This window comes from Paroedura picta, chromosome 2 (genome assembly GCF_049243985.1).
Source record: "Paroedura picta isolate Pp20150507F chromosome 2, Ppicta_v3.0, whole genome shotgun sequence".
In the NCBI taxonomy this organism is placed as follows: domain Eukaryota; kingdom Metazoa; phylum Chordata; class Lepidosauria; order Squamata; family Gekkonidae; genus Paroedura; species Paroedura picta.
The window spans coordinates 29,726,709-29,744,027 of record NC_135370.1 but is presented as its reverse complement, the minus strand read 5'-3'; the positions used below and the strand labels follow the sequence as shown (position 1 = coordinate 29,744,027).

The following is a 17,319-nucleotide window of genomic DNA, read 5'->3' as shown; positions in this document are numbered from 1 at the left end:
AAATCTCCCAAATAGAACAGCAGAAGGTAGAGCATTAGTTCTAGCTAACATGAATGCTCTACGCCAGTGGTCCCCAACCCCTGGTCCAGGGACCGGTACCAGTCCGTAGATCAGTTGGTACCAGGCCACGGCTCCTCCTCATCCTCCTCTCCGGCTACTGCCTCAGGGGCTGCCCTGACACTCTGCCACCTGCTCACCTTTGGTGCTCTCCAGCGGCCACCATGGCTGGGGCTCCCCCTTGGCATGGCACTGCGCAGCTGCTGCTGGCTGCATTCCCCAGTGGGCGGCGGGAAGTCAGATGCGCTGGCAGGAAAGCAAGCGGAGCAGGGGCTCAGGTGGTGGTGATGCCCCTCGGCAAAAGACTACCCCCCCCCGGCCTCAGTAAAAATGTCAAGTGTTGACCGGTCCCCGGTGATAAAAAGGTTGGGGACCACTGCTCTACGCTGTTGTGGGATGATTAGATGGTAGAAGTACGCAGCTAGGGGCTGAGAGCTTGGTGAGATCCCCAAGCTCAATGGCGAGCAAACGTTTCTAGCTTTACTGCTAAGTTCCTGCAGTTCTATGTCTAATAGTCTGCGTTTAATTAAATTAAATGCAGTCTTTTCAGATATCAGATACAAGGAGTCTAAAGATATCCCTATAGATTTAATTTTTCCCTCAATGTGTCCTAACCAAGTAGATGACTCATGTTCAGATAGCATGAGGGAAATTAGACTATTGGGGTCAGATATAAAATGAATGCGAAGTCAGAACTTGATTGTTAACAACCATACTCTGGTTTCCAATAGTCTTTGGCTGGTTTCTAGACATAGGACTGCGTAAGAGACACAGTTCGTGGTCCCAAGGATTTTACGAAGGAAGACAGATTGGAGATTTTCAACTGCTTGGTTAAAAGCGTTTATCCAAATAGGGATGCCATAGAACAGTTGGGGAAGGCACTGGCAAACCACCCCGTATTGAGTCTGCCATGAAAACGCTGGAGGGCGTCACCCCAAGGGTCAGACATGACTCGGTGCTTGCACAGGGGATACCTTTACCTTTTACCTTTACCTTTAGAACAGTTGGGCACTTAGTTTCCCATTGAATACTTTGAGAGCTGCTGGCACGTACTGGTTACCACTGGTGTAGAAGAAACGTGTAATTGCCAGGGCACTAGTTTTTGCAGATGTGATTGCATATTTCCTCTGTGTAGCCCAATTTGCATTATGGTGAAAAAATATTCCCAGGTATTTGAAGCTTTTAACTTGTTCAATGTTGTTACCTCTTACATTCCATTTAAGAGGCTTCCAAGGCTTTCCAAAAACCACAATTTTTGACTTCTCAAAGTTCAGAGCAAGTTTGTTTACTTCACAGAAGTCCAGGAATTGAACCAGTAAGCGTTTTAAGCCAATTTGTGAATGGGACAGCACTACCGCATCATCTGCGTATAAAAGCAGTGGGATGTGAAGAGAACCAATTTTTGGGCTATGGCCAGAATTGGGGGATAAGGACGGAGCAAGGTCATTTATAAAAAGGTTAAATAGGAGGGGAGCCAAAATGCATCCTTGTTTTACCCCTTTGTTGATTGGTATTTTAGGAGTAAGACTCCCAAGGGGGGTGAGTTTGACTTGGCAACAGGTAGAAGAATAGAGTTTCCTTATAAGATATAGGAGCCTTTTATCTATCTTCATCTTTAACAGCTTATCCCAGAGAAGATCTCTAGGGATAGAATCAAAGTCCCCCTTAAGGTCCAGAAAAGCTGCAAAGAGCTTTGGACCCTCTTTCTTACTATATTTGTTGACAAGGTAGGCAAGGATGGTGCAATCATGATCAAGGTAGGATTTCCCTTGACAGAATCCAACCTGCTCAGGGCCTAGAATCTTTTCCTTAGTCAACCACAAGGTAAGTTTGTTTGATATATAGCTTCCCAACATATAGAGCATATAGCTTCCCAACAATAGAGAGAAGGCTGATGGGTCTATAATTTGTTGGGAGCAAGCGGTCACCCTTTTTAAATACTGGAACAAGGATTGCATTTGTCCATGAGTCAGGCATTAAGCCTGTTTTGTTAATTACAGTAAAGAGAGCAGCCAAGAGAGGAGCCCACCAGTCTGGGAAGGTTTTAAGCAGCTCAGGAGGGATCGCATCAGGTCCTGGTGCTTTTCTAGGCTTTAGTTGATCATTACAAGCCCTGACTTCATCAGGCATCACTGGGGCCCAGTCTGGGATATCTGGCAGGTTGATCTCGGGGAGGCTACAGGAGCTTACTCTGTCCTCATGGAATAGGTTTAAGAAATATTCATACCAAGTAAGGGAGGGGATGAAGTTTGTTAAAGAAGATTTCTCATGAAAGGCTCCTGAAACTAGGACCCAGAATTGTCTTGGATTGTTGGTAATCGTAGCCTGCACAAGTTGTTCCCATTGTTTTTTAATATAATCTCTTTGCTTTTTCTTTGTTAGTTGATATAATTGATTTTTCAAATGGAAATATTCCGCAGGCATAAGCTTAGCACTGGATTCCCTATAATCATGATAAATGGCACGGATTTGAGATTTTAATTTGCAGCATTCATCATCAAACCAAGGATTTAGGGTTCTTCTTTGGGTTATTTTCTGTGAGTTTGATTGGGGGCTAAATAGCTGATGAATGTGAGTGATTATATTATTGTAATTTTTTATAACCTCAGAGGGATTATTATTGATGTTGGGTATGGAGTTAAATGTTGTTAAAGTACTGGCAGTAAATAGATCTTTGATCTTTCCAGCAGTGCTTTGTGACCACGGGATCTTACATAGGGTACCTTGGACATTTTCAGAGCCCATACTTGGCGAAGATGACCTTAGGGGAGAAGACGTCTTGATGGTCAATATCAGTGGGAGGTGATCGCTATCAGTGCGGTCTCCAATACAAAATACCTCTAATTGGTCTTTCAAAGCAGGGGGAAACAATATATATTCAATCACACTGCTACCTCTCCCAGAGGCAAATGTGAATTCCCCAGGATTCGTTCCTTGGGGGAACTAAATGGCTCGTTCCTTGGGGGAACGAGCCATTTAGTATCAATCTGTTGAAACGTATGCAAAATTTGGCCAATGAGATTCCGGCATTACTTATATGAGAATCTTTGGAATGTCTTATATCAGAAAGACAAATGGGTAGGGGTTCATCTGGGTCCAAGCCCAGTGCCCTAGAGAGTGCAGGGCCATCTTTGCCTATCCTTGCGTTGAAATCTCCTGCAAGCAGCATTTCAGTCAAGGGGAATTTTGCTTCAAGCTCCTCAACAAATATTGTGAAGCGGCTTCAGTGGAAGTGCAAGTTTTGCTGGTCCAGGCAAGGAGGGAAATAAGCATTAATTACTATTAAAGCTATGTTGGAAAATTTTAGGAAGAAGGCCTGCGCAATGGGATTGCAAACAGATAGAGCAGTGAGTTCTATGCTTGCCTGTTGGGAGCATAAGAGGGTTAATCCTGCTCTGTAGCGCCCCTTGGACTTGTAGGCTAACACTGAATGGGATTCATATCCCTCTAAGCTAATTTCATAATGTGACCATGTCTCCTGTAATAGAACCACATCAAAACCTTTGATAAAACATATGAAATCTGGATCATTCACCTTACTTTTCCAACCAGCAACATTCCAGGAGAGGATCTTGATTGCTCGGAGAGAGGGGTCCTTTAAGAGTCAATCAGTTTCAATTAGCTGCTCAAGAGATTTGTTAGGGTCAAAGAAAACACTGCCATTACCCTTTCCTGGACAATTGTGTCTATGTGCTGTCTCGATATTGTCCCTTTTATGGCAGTTTCCCTCCCCCTGAGTCGTAAGAGCATTGGTTGGTGGTCCTAGATGTTTATTTCTCTCAGGCGCTGTTTCTGTTGGTGAATCCTTGTTATAAGGGGCAATAATAGTCATGTTGGAGTCATGGTTAGGCACATCCATATTTGACGGAGTAGATAAGGGAGTTGTGCTGGCTGTGCTTTTCAGTAAGCTGGTTCTCAGGTACTCCAGCCTGTCTGTGATCAGTTGCTGATCCATGGGAGATAAAGTCTTTAAAGGAACCCAACAATTTTCCCCTCTAAGATGTCGTTATCTGATGAAAGATCCGAGGAGGTCTTTAAACCAGGAGGCAGGTCTATCCAGCTGATCAGGTCAGTTGAGGCAGTTGGGTTTTTTTCTTTTCTTTCTTTCCTCTTCTCAGAAGACTCAATACGCTTGTGCTGTCTCAAAGATTTAAAATTAGGAAATAAAGGCAAAAAGGTTGTATTATTAAAAACACGCGCTGGAAAGACCCCCTTTGCACTTAGAAGGGGTTTGTTACAAAGCAGCAGGGATGGTACTTTGGGGCTGCTGAATGGTAGTAAAACCCTCTGTGTGTGATTGGGATTGGGTAGCGTTTCCACTGCAATTAGGTCAGCATATTTCACTTGATCACCCAAAAGGGCTCTCAGGTGTCTTTTAACAAGTAGCTTGGATCGCCAAGAGGGAATGTAACCATTAAAGCTACAAACAGTTAAGCTGACCTTGTGTGGCTGCAAAACTGGTGGTAGGTAGCTTCACTTCCTCTATCATGCAGCCGTGAGGGAGTATTGGTGATTTTTAAAGCAAAAGCACCCTGTTGTGGGGCAGTAGTTGTACCTAGTGAAGGCTCTTTATGTAAGGTGGACTCTTTTAATTTGGAGCTCTTACCAGCTAAGTCAGAGACCCTAGCAATTAGGTTGTCCACTTGCTCATGCAATGAAGATAGTACTTTGCAGATATAGTCTATTGTTTTTGCAGTCAGTAAGAGCAAGTCAGCCTGTGCATCATCAACCCCCTTCATGTTCCCATCATCTGGAGGGGGGTCTGAGTTCTCCAAATTTACGTCAACCTCTCCTCTAGCAATATCCAAAACAAAGTTTCCAGAGGAATCATCCAGAACATCTGCCAAAGGTGCAAATTGATTGGAGGCAGGGATTTGTGTAAGGAGCCTGTTGCTACAAAATATTCTCTCATCTTTGATTGTTTAGAGGCAGGGAGAAAATGATCCTCAGACTCGGTATCTCTTGCTCGTTTATGCACCCCCATTTTAAGTTATTTCACCTCTGGTGTTTTCCCTTTCCTTGCACATCCACTCCAAACCCACAGCTGTCCCAGCTACTGTTTTAACTGTTCTTATGTAAGAAGCTGTGGAAGTCCAAGGTCAGGCAATATAAGCAGGTGTAGCTGCTAATTGTTAATTTGCTGCAGTTTATCACAATTTGTGGAGGCTACTTGGTTTAAAACCTGAGTGCAGCAGTTAATAAGATAAAATGAAACATGTTTAAAACAATAAAAGAATAAAAGCACTTAACTAGGAGGTTACTTGTGGAGCACGTCTCTGCCGCTTTCCCCTCTGGCATTACAAAGCGACTCATGCTTTTATGACATCCTAGTTTCATGGAAGTTAACACGATCTGAAGTAGTAATGCAATATTAAAGTGATAGTAAAATAGTAGTAAAATGATAGTAAAGCAGTAGTAAAATGATGGTAAAGTAGTAGTAAAGTAGCAGCAAAGTGATAGTAAAGTAGCAGTAAAGTAGCAGTAAAGTGATAGTAAAGTAGTAGTAAATTGTTGTGAAGTGGTGGTGATTGTAGTGAAGTAGTAGTGGTAATAGTAGTCATCGTATTTCTCTTTCACTTAGCATTAGTATCTTGTTGACATAGTGTTCTATTGTTCTTATTTGGATGCAGTTGAGTTTAATGTGTATTTATTTTATCTCCTAGTCATCCCTCCTTAATATCACCTTTTTCTCTAACTAGGATGATATGTTTTGTCTGTATTCCAAAACTCCTTGTTAGAAGTAGTTATTTATATATCCTGCTTTTCACTATCTGAAGTAGTAATAGTAAAGTATTACTAAAGTAGTAGTGAAATAATAGTAAAGTTGTAAAGTAGTGGTAAAGTTGTAGTGAAGTAGTAAAATGAAGCTGTGTGGCTTTAACAGGAAAGTGGCATCTGCCCACCTCTTTCAATTTTGCACTAATAGAGCAAGCTGTATGAATGAAGCTAAAGCTTGCATAGGGCAGGCAGTAGGGGATTGATTTGGAACAATATCAGCTTTTTGTAGGAGCCCACTTGTACTACATGTTGAGAGGTTCCCCTAATCTTAAGTAGTAACTTTTCCATGGGATTTGCTGTTGAAACAGGTTGCCACGATCTTGTTCCAATCACAACCCACTGAAAATAAATGTCAAAACGAATTATTGTAGGTCACTTAAAGTTACCATTAATACCTTTCCTGTTCAGACAATTCAACATATTTTCTTAATTGTACATCTCATTTTAGTTTTCTAACAATTACACCATGTGAAATCATCTCATGTTAATCACAAAGGCAGTGTTGCCACACAACTTTTACAGTTCTGATCCAGCAGTTTTAGAAGTCCCACCACAAAATTTGTTTTTTCACATTGGAATCTTGTGTCACCTTAAAAGCTTGACACACATTCCTGCAAAAGATTTAATTGAGTAGAGCCCACAACATTTGGATTTTGTTTATAGACATTTGTAACATACTAATACTTGTAAAAGTATTAGTAAAGTAGTAGTGAAATAATAGTAAAGTGGTAAAGTAGTGGTAAAGTAGTGGTAAATTTTCTTAATTGTACATTTCATTTTAGTTTTCTAGACGTTATAGTGAGTGGCGGATGAATGAATGAATGAATGAATGAATGAATGAATGTGGATTTACCTCATTTAAATTATCCAAACAAAATACATTTTGATGCAAGTAACAAACCAACCGTAAGATTCTTGAAAGTACTAGATCATGGGTGGCCAAACTCTGGGTCTCTAGATTATAGTTCATGGACATCTGGAAAACCACAGTTTAGCCACCCTTGTGTGTTCTGGAATACAAGTTTCCATGCTAGAAGGCATCTAAATAACGATGCCTCCACAGTCCTGGAGAATGAGGTCCATAGATCAGAAAGTATCTACAAAGACAATTTTTACCAATTGTATTTCTCCCATGGATTGTTTCTGCCATAAATCTTGGCCTTGCTTCAGAGTACACGTTATACATATATGCAGGCATAAGTTGGTCTCCAGATATCTTGGACCCAAGCTGGGGTTTTTTGGTTTTGAAGGTTATCACCAGAACTTTTTTGTGAGCCTCGAAGCAGGGTAGTTGGCACCAGATGGGAACTATGTGCTTCTGTGGCTAGTCTTTGCTCCCCCCCCCATGTGTGTAACTCTTTATCCAACTAGATGCTACCAAGGACTGAATGACTGTGGCCCCTGAGATCTACCTTCTCGTGAAATTTAGAATGACCTTCAGCCTTCTCTTTAATGTGGCCTATTTTACTACTCAGGTCAGTAATCCTGGCCTATGTCTGGCTCCTGATGTGGACTTGAAGATACAGATACCCAATGCCATTGCACCGAAAGATAACCGGCTCTTCAACATTTTAGACATTCAGGTACGCCTAGCTTGTCTATGTTCATATGGAGCAGGAGTGGCCAAATCGTAGCTCGCCAGATGTCCGTGGACTGCAATTCCCACATGCTGGTGGGGGCTCATGGGAATTGTAGTCCAAAGACATCCAGAGAGCCACAGTTTGCCCACCTGAGCTTCAAGTGGGATATTGCTGTTGAGGGACTGCCATTTAATCTGTGCATTGCAACTGTGTCATTGCAAGGCTGCAGCGAGATGTAAAGGCCTTGGGGGAGCCTCTCTTTAACATGGGATAGATCCATCCTGTTAGTAGGGTTGGCACAGGGACTTGCCCATGAAAGCTGGATCTTGCTCATTTGTCTGGAGAATTGGCTTTCTGCCAGCAGAATAAAGCTAAGCAAGTCTAAGATGTTAGTCCTGCTTTTTAAAGAAAAATAGGAATTTAATAGCCTTCCAGGCTTTCTCAACTGGTGTTTCATGAAACCTTGAGACTTCTTGATGGCCCTAGAAGAGCTTCCCAAATGGGTGGGAGTTAATTAATGTTTTATCTCTTTTTAAAATTTGTTAAACATTTATCAGGTGATGTGACCATATATGGTCATATAGACATGCCTCCCTTCTCCTAAAATGGCCAATGATGGGCCTGGAGGGGGTGGGGGTGTCCACAGCTGTGCTTCCCAACCATATTCTTCACGATCGCACCATTTCTGGGGCTTCTTGAAGCCTGAAGAATATTTCAGGGATTTCTCAAGGGTAAAAATGTTGAAAAAGAATGGCCTAGCCCAATGAAATACTTCCTGTAAGTCCTGCTGTGGATGGCTTATTTCTAAAGAAAAATCTGTTCACACAGGTGGATCATGCAGGATTCAGAAGCTGGCCATTTTATCGGAATGGGGACTTAAGACACTAATTCTGCTCTTGCTCATTTTTAGACAACGGCTGGAGAATGTGTCTACAACAGTCTTAGAGAATGCAGCATGCCAGAGAAAAATGAAAACCCACTGCAGGATCTGATAACTTTTCTGTCAAAGCCTAACAGAAGGCTGTTGGTAATTCCTCTGCTTTATTTGATCATTTGTCTTGAGGATTGCTAAAAACACGCAGTTTTAGATCTAGACTTGCGTCCAGAGAACTGTGAGTTCGACTCTGCCCATAGAATAGTTTTCTGCTCCCTCCGCTTTGACTCAGCCTGCTTTGCTTTCTCAGAAGCTGGCCTTACAAATCAGAGGAGCCTTGGGAAAGGCACAGGGTGGGGTATGAAATGGGATGGGTGGCATGGGAAGGAAGAATAAACCAAAGGGCCAATTTTTGGTGGGGTAGTACGGGGAACTACCACTGTGTCCATCGGTTCCCACTCTCGTCGGTAGGATGGCAAGACTGTGGCCTGGCTGGACAAGGGGATAAATTGATGTAATAGTACCACCATCTTTTAGTTTAATAATTTTAACAATGTAATCGGGGTATTTAAGGGGTTTTATTGTATTTTTACTCTTTTATTGTGTAAATCGCCGTGAGCCCGAATGGGAATGGCGGTATATAAATTCAAGTAATAAATAATAATAAATAACTTTTACAAGGAACTTGGGCTAAAACTATGTCAGTCTTTAGTGAGGTTGAGCATATGGAATTTCCAGAGATAGGTGGGGCAAATTCAAGAATCCAGGGCAGATTCAAATGCATTGATAGTGCACTGATAACAGGTAGCAGCACAGCAATGTACATGAGATTTAGTTTATTATTGCCCCTGAATAAATGTTTGTAGAAGACAACCATGTGACTAAACCCAGCTGTGCCACATGGTCTTGGAAATGATGGCGGTTTTTCCATGACCGACCATAAAGCTCCTACATGAAAACAGCAAACAAATTAATTTTAAAATAGTATCTGATCTTTTATCCCTTCAGTACTGTATGAAAGATGACCCGCTGTGTTTGCAAATACATTGCAACTTTGGAGACTTGGAAAGTGGGAAAGAAGCTACTGTTCATATCTATCTGGAAGCAACCCCATCACTGTTAAACGCGGTAAGGGACATTTGGATTGTAATAGATCATATTTTATTCATATCATTATATTTATATTTACAGACCGCCCCTCTTTATCATTCTTGATGTATCTCTGACTTTCTGTTTCTCTTTCGCTTTCTTTATATCTGTTTCTTTCTCCTTATCTCTTTTTCTTTCTTGGTTTCTTTCTGTCACTTTCTGTTGTTCTTTCTTTCTTTCTTTCTTTCTTTCTTTCTTTCTTTCTTTCTTTCTCTCTCTCTCTCTCTTTCACTCTATCGTTCTTTATGTATCTCTCTTACTTTCTTTTTCTTTATCTCTTTCTTTCTATCCATGTCTTTCTCCTTCTTTTTCTTTTATTTCTCCTTCACTCTATCGTTCTTTATGTATCTATTTATTTTTCTCTTTCTCTTGGGGTTTACAAAATAGTTAAAAGCATTCATGATCAGTTTAAAGCATCCTATAATTCAGTGGTCCCCAACCACCAGGCTGCCGCCCGCTGCCAGGCCACGACTCCCCCCCCCCCCGCAGTGAGAAACTTCCCAGGCCACAAGCAAATCGGCCGCCAAAGCAGCCGATTAGCTTGCGGCCTGGCAAACTTCTTTTTGCAGGAGGGGGGGGAGAGGGAAGCGCGGCCGCCGGCACAAATGAGCATGCATGAACCTGCCGCGTATGCACGCACCTGTCATGCACGCACGTTTGCAGCTGCGCATGGCGCAAACGCACATGCGTGGACCTGCCACACATGTGCATTTGCGCATGGGCTGCTGCGCATGTGCATCGGCCGGATCGCCCTCCCCCCCACCCGTCCGCAGCTTGAAAAAGGTTGCGGACCACTGCTATAATGAACACCCTTACCACCCCACCCCACCCCTCTTCCATCTGGCCTATTGATTGGCTGTTGGACAGGAACAAATGTTCAGAAAAGAAGAAAGGGGGGGGGGGGTTAGTACCTGGAGAGGAGAGGTAGGAGGCCAGCATGATATGCATATCTGAGAATCAAGAGCCTTGCCCAGATAATAATCTTTTTTTTTTAAGTCTTGCTGGTTTCAATTGCAGAGATTGAAGTGCATTGATCCTAAAAGCCCTTAAAAGTGATTGGATTGTCCCCTGTGAGATTTCCAACTGTCCCTCATGTGAATGTATCACTCCCATTTCATGTTCCAAGTCACCTTTCTTTTGGTCCGGCTTGCAGCACTCATCAGTGTAACGTATTGTAACGTATCTTTTACAAACAGGATGCAGCTTCAGTACTTAAATTTGAGTTGAGAGGGAAAGTTTCATCAGATCAACATCCTAAAGTCATTGAACTGCACAAGGACAAGCAAACTGCATATGCAAGTATTCTCAAACTATGCTTAATTAGAAAGTGATATTGTTTTTTTACAAGAACTCCTGTAACTGGTAAGGCAAATTAGCATAATTAGATACCAACACACAGTGGGTAAGGAATAGTCAGTGATGCCTCCCAGATCAACTTTGCCCTTTATCAAGGATTTTCCAGGATGGGGAAAGTAGATGGTTGGAGTATTCAGTATTGACCATTGATTGACTGGTGGAAGAGGCATGATTTCAGCACCAGATGCAGAGTCCACAGATGGATCCATACATCACTGGTTCTAGGGCCCTTATGAGAAAATAACTTATAGCTACAACTGTACAGGAAGCTAATGGATACCCTGGGCACCTTCCTAAAAGCTAAATTGTTTCATGGAGTTTGCGCAGTTTGATAGAATTTTTACTGTACAGTTATTGTTATACATAGATTAATTTCTAGATAATGAAGAGTGGACTGATTGTGCAATAGGGGTGTGCATTCGGTATTGCCAAGCTGGAGAAAAACCCTCATTGGTATTTTCCAACCAATCTGTTAGGTTGGGACTGTATTTTGACTATCCAAAATGTTCAAGCCTGAAAAATCCTAAAAATATTCAGGATGGCGGGATAGTAGGATTTAAAGGGATTTGTTCTTTTTAAATGGCTCTGCATGAACTCACCACTTCCCTTTCAATGTCTATTTCCCCCTTCCATTGAAAGAAATGGAGGATAGGGGCCCTCTTCTTGGGCTCCCATAGAATTGAAATTGGGTGGGAGGGGGGCATTAAAGAGTACCAACAGCTATGCAGAAAATTTGATGACTCTCCCTCAAAAAAGTCCCCCCACCCCTGCTCCCGGAATCTCAGATACCCCCAGCCATTGACTATAATGGTCATCATGGAGTATAAGGGAGCAACCCCCCCCCCCAATGTTTACTGAATCCAAACAACAAAGCAGTATTGGGATTGAGGAATATTGGGAAATGCCAATATTTTGAGGACCTGAAACCCCCCAAAAAAGTTTGGAGTTTTTCGCAGACCTCTAGGGTGTAATTCTAAACACATTTACTTGAAAGAGCCTTGTACTAAAGTCAGATATACCCACTTTCCATTCCAATTGATCCACACATTTTGTGGCACAGTTGCCTTCAAGAATGTAAGCCAAACTCCTGGTTGAAGAATATACATACCATCCAGAACAATGTTTTAATTCCTGCTTGGTTACGACATATCTATTATACTTCATTTTGTGCAGGTCATTCTGGAAGGGCTGCACAACCAAAAAGTAAAATCGAGTGTTAAAATCCTGTTTGTTGGATTTGGCTCGGTAATTGGAGTTCTTTTGTTCCTGTTTCTTTCATACGTTTTGTGGAAGGTAAGTTCTGTGTTTGTGCTTTTTTCTAGTATTATACGTTTTAACAGTAGAAAAGTTGTTCAACATTCCCAACGGCAACCAAGCAATGAGCATTTTTATACATGATTTTACCCTTTCATTTACGAGTAGGCTAGACATGAAAAGGGACTGGTGTTTTTGAAAGGGGGCTTATAAGGTAAGTGTGGCACTTTCACAAAAACTTTTCTTTCTCTGCTGCTTCATAGTCTTGAATACCACTAAAAATCAGACTGTCTTGCCATATTTTAAGAACATCAGAGATAACAAAAGGATTTTTACCCCAGAAAAAATTGGTTTATCTTCCATAACCAACAGCCCACAGATGAATTATCACATGGCAGAGTCATTTTGTGGGGGTCTGATAAGAATCATGGGCCCTCTTTGCTATCTTGCTCTAGTGGTTAGCTTTTCTGTGATACAAGCATTCTATAAGACCACTTGTATCAGTGTTCGGATTGTTTTTTGGAAACAGTCAAGAAAGTCGTCTATGCAATAAATGGCCAACCGTTCTGCTTTGGACAGCAGCCTGAGGAATCCTTTCATTGAGCTGAGGGATTCTTCTGACCAAATGGCGTGGGATGTAGCTACTAAACCTTCCTGCAGTAGGAAGCTGCAGAACGGAACTCTTAATATTCGAACGAACCTTCAAAAGGGGAGAACACTGATTGCATTCCTTTCCTGAGATTTATTTATTTATTATTTAGATTTTTATTCCACCATTCTCCGAAGACTTGTGGCAAAGAAATTGTAACCCCAAATACCATTAAACTCATAAAAAACCATAAAATCACAGAATCATAGAGTTGGAAGGGGTCACACAGGCCATCTAGTCCAACCCCCTGCTCAACGCAGGATCAGCCCAAAGCATCCTAAAGCATCCAAGAAAAGTGTGTATCCAACCTTTGCTTGAAGACTGCCAGTGAGGGGGAGCTCACCACCTCCTTAGGTAGCCTATTCCCCTACTGAACTACTCTGTGAAAAATTTTTTCCTGATATCTAGCCTATATTGTTGTACTTGTAGTTTAAACCCATTACTGTGCGTCCCAATCCTTCCCCAATTCACAGTCAAACCATCCCAGGTACAGGATCACAGAGTGGAATAGCGCTGGAGAGTCTCGGCCTTTATTCCAAGAAAACAAAGAGGGCTTAATGATCGTGTTAGCTGGATGGAAGTGAGGAGAAGTTGTCCTCTGGCATCACAAAGGGTTTGTGGACAGATCCCTGGAATCTCCCAAAATACATGATCCAGTTGAGAAATACTGATATAATTTAAAACAGTGCTTTCCAAATGTTTTTGGGCTGCCACCCTCTCGACTCCCAGGTGCCCCCCCCCACGTACACATTCAAAAACACACCTCTTTCCTGATATTAGGTCTTGAATTAGCAAATTCAAAAGACACTATATTGCTCACACTTCTTTTTGGGTTGTTATGCGATCAAAACAAGGAAGAGCTGGGTGGATTCGGAACAACGTAGGTAGAGATAGTCTCAATTGCTTGAGAATGCTTGTGAGTTTTTGCAATTTGATTTACTGGTCTAGTCCCATAATAAAGTGTATTTGTTTGTTTGTTTGTGTTGTTATGCAGCAGCCATATTTTAGTTTGGAAAATAAATAGAAGTTGTTGGCAAAACTCATTTATAAATGAGAAGACCAACTGGCGGGGGAGGAAGCAATGGACAATCCCATGGCCAGGAGCAAGAAGATTAATTTTCTAGCCTCCCAAAGATGGAGACTTTTGGGTTAAGAAATTCTTGGAGATCTGGGGTAGAGCCTAGAAAAGACAAGAGTATAAGGAGGGGAAGGGGCTCAGCAGGAATATGATCCCATCCAGCCTACCTTCTGAATCTGTTTTCTTCAGGAAAATAAGCAGGGTTGGCCCTGGTCAGCACTGGGATGGGAGGCTACCAAGGAAGTCCATAGTTGCTACTACCCAGGCAATGGCAACATCTCTTGCTAGGAACATTTCCTGCTAGGAAAACACAGCTGCATTAGGAAGAGTCAGATGCTGAACCCCAAAATTCCTCACTCCCTCCCCCCCCAAATTCTTCCACTGCCCCCGGGGGAGTATACCACCCACTTTGGGAACCCCTAATTTATAATGTAGTAACATGAATCTGCCAACATTTAAACTGTATTCTGAACTCGTGTATTCCAGGTTGGCTTCTTTCAAAGAAAATACAAACTTATTCCCCAAGAAGAAAATGGAAGACAAAGTTGGAGCTTCATGGACAGCAACCAAATTTCCAGTGACAATTAAATGTTTGAGACATTTGGACAAGTCTGAACAAAAAGGCAGCTTTATGATACGAAAGACCTCTGGCCATGGGGTAGAGGCAGCTCTGGTCAGGCTGACAATCTCTGTAGGTTGCTGGATAGAATCACAGAGTTGGAAGGAGAAAGACAGGCCATCTAGTCCAACTCCCAGCTCAATACATGATCAGCCTAAAGCATCCAGGATAAGTATCTGTCTAGCTGCTGCTTGAAGACTGCCAGTGATACTTGAAGACAGCAATCATGTCCCCACTCAACCTCAGCTTCTCCAGGCTGAACATTACCTTCAGCCTTTCCTAATAGGACTTGGTCCTCAAGCCTCGGATCGTTCTCATCATTCTTGCCACCTTTGCCAGGGATGACAGTTTGCCTCTTATTTTTCGACACCCAACCTAACCACTGTGATCTATGTAATGGTCATTTCCAGACTAGATTTCTGTAACTTGCTGTATGCAGGGCTACCCTTGAAGCTGTTCCAGAAACTCCAACTGGTTCAGAATGCATCAGCTCGGGTCCTTAATAGAACTGAATGGAGAGCACATATTACACCTGAGCTCTCCCAACTACACTCGCTCCCGATTGGAGACTGAATCAGGTTCAAGGTTTTGACTCTTACTTTCAAGTCTGAGACCCTTGTATCTATGGGACCACCTTTTCCCCCAGAGGGTATTACAATCAGTCAATCTCTGCTCCAGGTTCCCCAGCCCTGAAATGATAAAACTGGACTCAACCAGGGCTTTGTGGACAACTCTGCCTGAGATCAAGGCCCTTGGGCACCTTAAGTAGTTCTGGAGAGCCAGCAAAACTGAGCTGTTCCAGACCAGGTATAAACATCAAGATACTGATCTCTCTGCCTGAGAACCCATCCACCAGCATACTACCCTTTCAAACTCTGACCAACCTCAGAAAGGTGCAAATTATTATCAGGGGGAGGTGGTTTTAATATTTTTATATGCATATTTTTAAGTCTCTTATTACCTGCTCTGAGCTGACCAGGGAAAGGAGAGATAAAAATAAAATTTATTATTATTACTGTTGTTGTTATTATTAAGTCAGTACTGGCAATTTCACATCAATTTTGAAAGGACTAGGGACAAGTTCCATTGAGGAATAGGAGTGTACAACAAATGGAAATCCTTATCCATCCAGTGTTCCCCTTAATATTTGTGAAACAGCCCTGGGGGTGGAGAGTGTCCTGGCTGTCCGAGTTGGAATAGGGCCAATCAGGGTAAGGCCAGCTTTGGCCCTGTACCTACAGCTCCTGCCCTCCCTCCCTGGATGCTAGCCACTTTGCTCTCAGACGGTTAGCTCCCCCCCCTCCCCAACACAGTTGATCCTTGGGCTGTCTTCTGTAGTCCCTTTAAACTTTCAAGAAAATCCAAATCTACTTGGGAAGTCAAAATATACTCGAAAAATACTTTCTTGGTATTTTCAGCTCTGGTAGATCTGAATGCACACTGTAAGACTTCTGAGACTATGGGATTTGCTTAAAGGTGGCAAAACAAGTAGCATTCTTCCCTGATCCTGTAGACCTTTTCCAAATTCTTTGACAATGCTGGTGCTGAGTCCAGTTTAGCCGAGCTGGCTACAGCTGTGCTCTGTATCCTTTGTAACAGTGGGAGTGCTAGTAGACCCTAATTAGGGCTGTACAAAACCTTCATTATAGAGTCAGACACTTGCAGCTCTGAAGCATCACACTGTGGACCCAGGGTTTTCATCATTTGGCTCTACTGCTCCAAATACATCTTAAGGTCCTCTGTTTGGGGAGGGAGTCGCAGGTCAGCAGCTGTATCTTCTGAAGATGTGGATGGGCCTGTGAGAGGCATACCCCTAAGAAGTATTTGAGTATCTGAAGATAATTTAAATTCAGTTGTCTTTTAATCAAGTTACCTGTAAATACATAGCATATTCCTAAAACTTTGAATATAAACACACAGGAGACTGATCACTAATCATGGAAGACGGTTCAGCCAGCGGTGTGGTTGTGTCCCATAATATAAGAATCCAATGCCCATGAAGAATGTATCATGGATTTCTTATCCAGACTTGGTTTGCAATCTATGATACTTCACCAAACACAAAATATAAACATGATTTAGCTGAAAAACAAGCAACTGCTCTTCGTCATTTTCCTCCAAAGCCAACTGCATTATCCTCTGTATCCACATTTCCTCCATACAGACAAATTAATGCAGGATGTACCCTGAAATGGCAGAAAAAGAGGGGGGGAATCTATTAAACTTTTGTCACTTGATGCATTTCTCTAGGTACAGTGATCAGAAAAGAAGAAGAAGAGTTGGTTCTTATATGCCACTTTTCTCTACCCGAAGGGAGCTCAAAGTAGCTTACAGTCGCCTTCCCTTTCCTCTCCCCACAACAGACACCCTGTGAGGGAGGTGAGGCTGAGAGAGCCCTGATATCACTGCTCGGTCAGAACAGTTTTATCAGTGCTGTGGCGAGCCCAAGATCACCCAGCTGGCTGTATGTGGGGGAGTGCAGAATCGAACCTGGCATGCCAGATTAGAAGTCCGCACTCCTAACCACGACACCAAACTGGCTCTTGATTCGGAGCAACGTAGGTAGTTAAAATTTTAAAAAGTTCAAATTAAAAAATTCAGTTATGGCTGAATAAAAAAGTTAATGGTTTCTACTGCCAAAGGTTAAAGGTTAAATGGGATATTCAGGCAACCAGTAAGCTGTAATTGTGGAACAATGAGACTGAGTCTGACCTACAAGTAACTACTGTCCAGTACAGAAGTGAAATTGACATCAGAGAGTTCCGCCGACCAATGGCTGAGGCCAAGGAATGGTTGAGGCCATCATAAAAATGCTGCCCTCCCTGATTAAGAATCCACCTAACTCACCAGTCAACTATCCTGCAGCTGTCAAAAACTACAAGGTGGGCAGTTTTAATACAGATTTTAATGATTTTTAAATTTCAT

General features: G+C 42.4%; 2 protein-coding genes across 6 annotated transcripts in view; one reads left to right on the top strand and one right to left on the bottom strand.

The window, feature by feature from the left end:
- ITGA4 (integrin subunit alpha 4) overlaps positions 1 to 15,409 on the top strand; it is an 86,155-nt gene extending 70,746 nt beyond the window's left edge. For all 3 annotated transcript variants that reach the window (XM_077319545.1, XM_077319544.1, XM_077319543.1), the window contains exons 23-28: positions 7,311 to 7,418; positions 8,326 to 8,442; positions 9,298 to 9,417; positions 10,635 to 10,733; positions 11,968 to 12,087; positions 14,262 to 15,409. In XM_077319545.1, coding sequence (XP_077175660.1) covers positions 7,311 to 7,418; positions 8,326 to 8,442; positions 9,298 to 9,417; positions 10,635 to 10,733; positions 11,968 to 12,087; positions 14,262 to 14,363 — 666 coding nt within the window. In that variant the 3' untranslated portion in view covers positions 14,364 to 15,409. The remainder of the gene's footprint in view (positions 1 to 7,310; positions 7,419 to 8,325; positions 8,443 to 9,297; positions 9,418 to 10,634; positions 10,734 to 11,967; positions 12,088 to 14,261) is intronic.
- Positions 12,485 to 17,319, bottom strand: part of CERKL (CERK like autophagy regulator) — a 66,968-nt gene continuing 62,133 nt past the window's right edge. For 2 of the 3 annotated variants that reach the window (XM_077319548.1, XM_077319547.1), the window contains one exon: positions 15,464 to 16,580. In XM_077319548.1, coding sequence (XP_077175663.1) covers positions 16,502 to 16,580 — 79 coding nt within the window. In that variant the 3' untranslated portion in view covers positions 15,464 to 16,501. Of the gene's footprint in view, positions 14,076 to 15,463; positions 16,581 to 17,319 lie in introns of those variants that run through there. The other variant, XR_013228009.1, reaches the window with a different exon arrangement.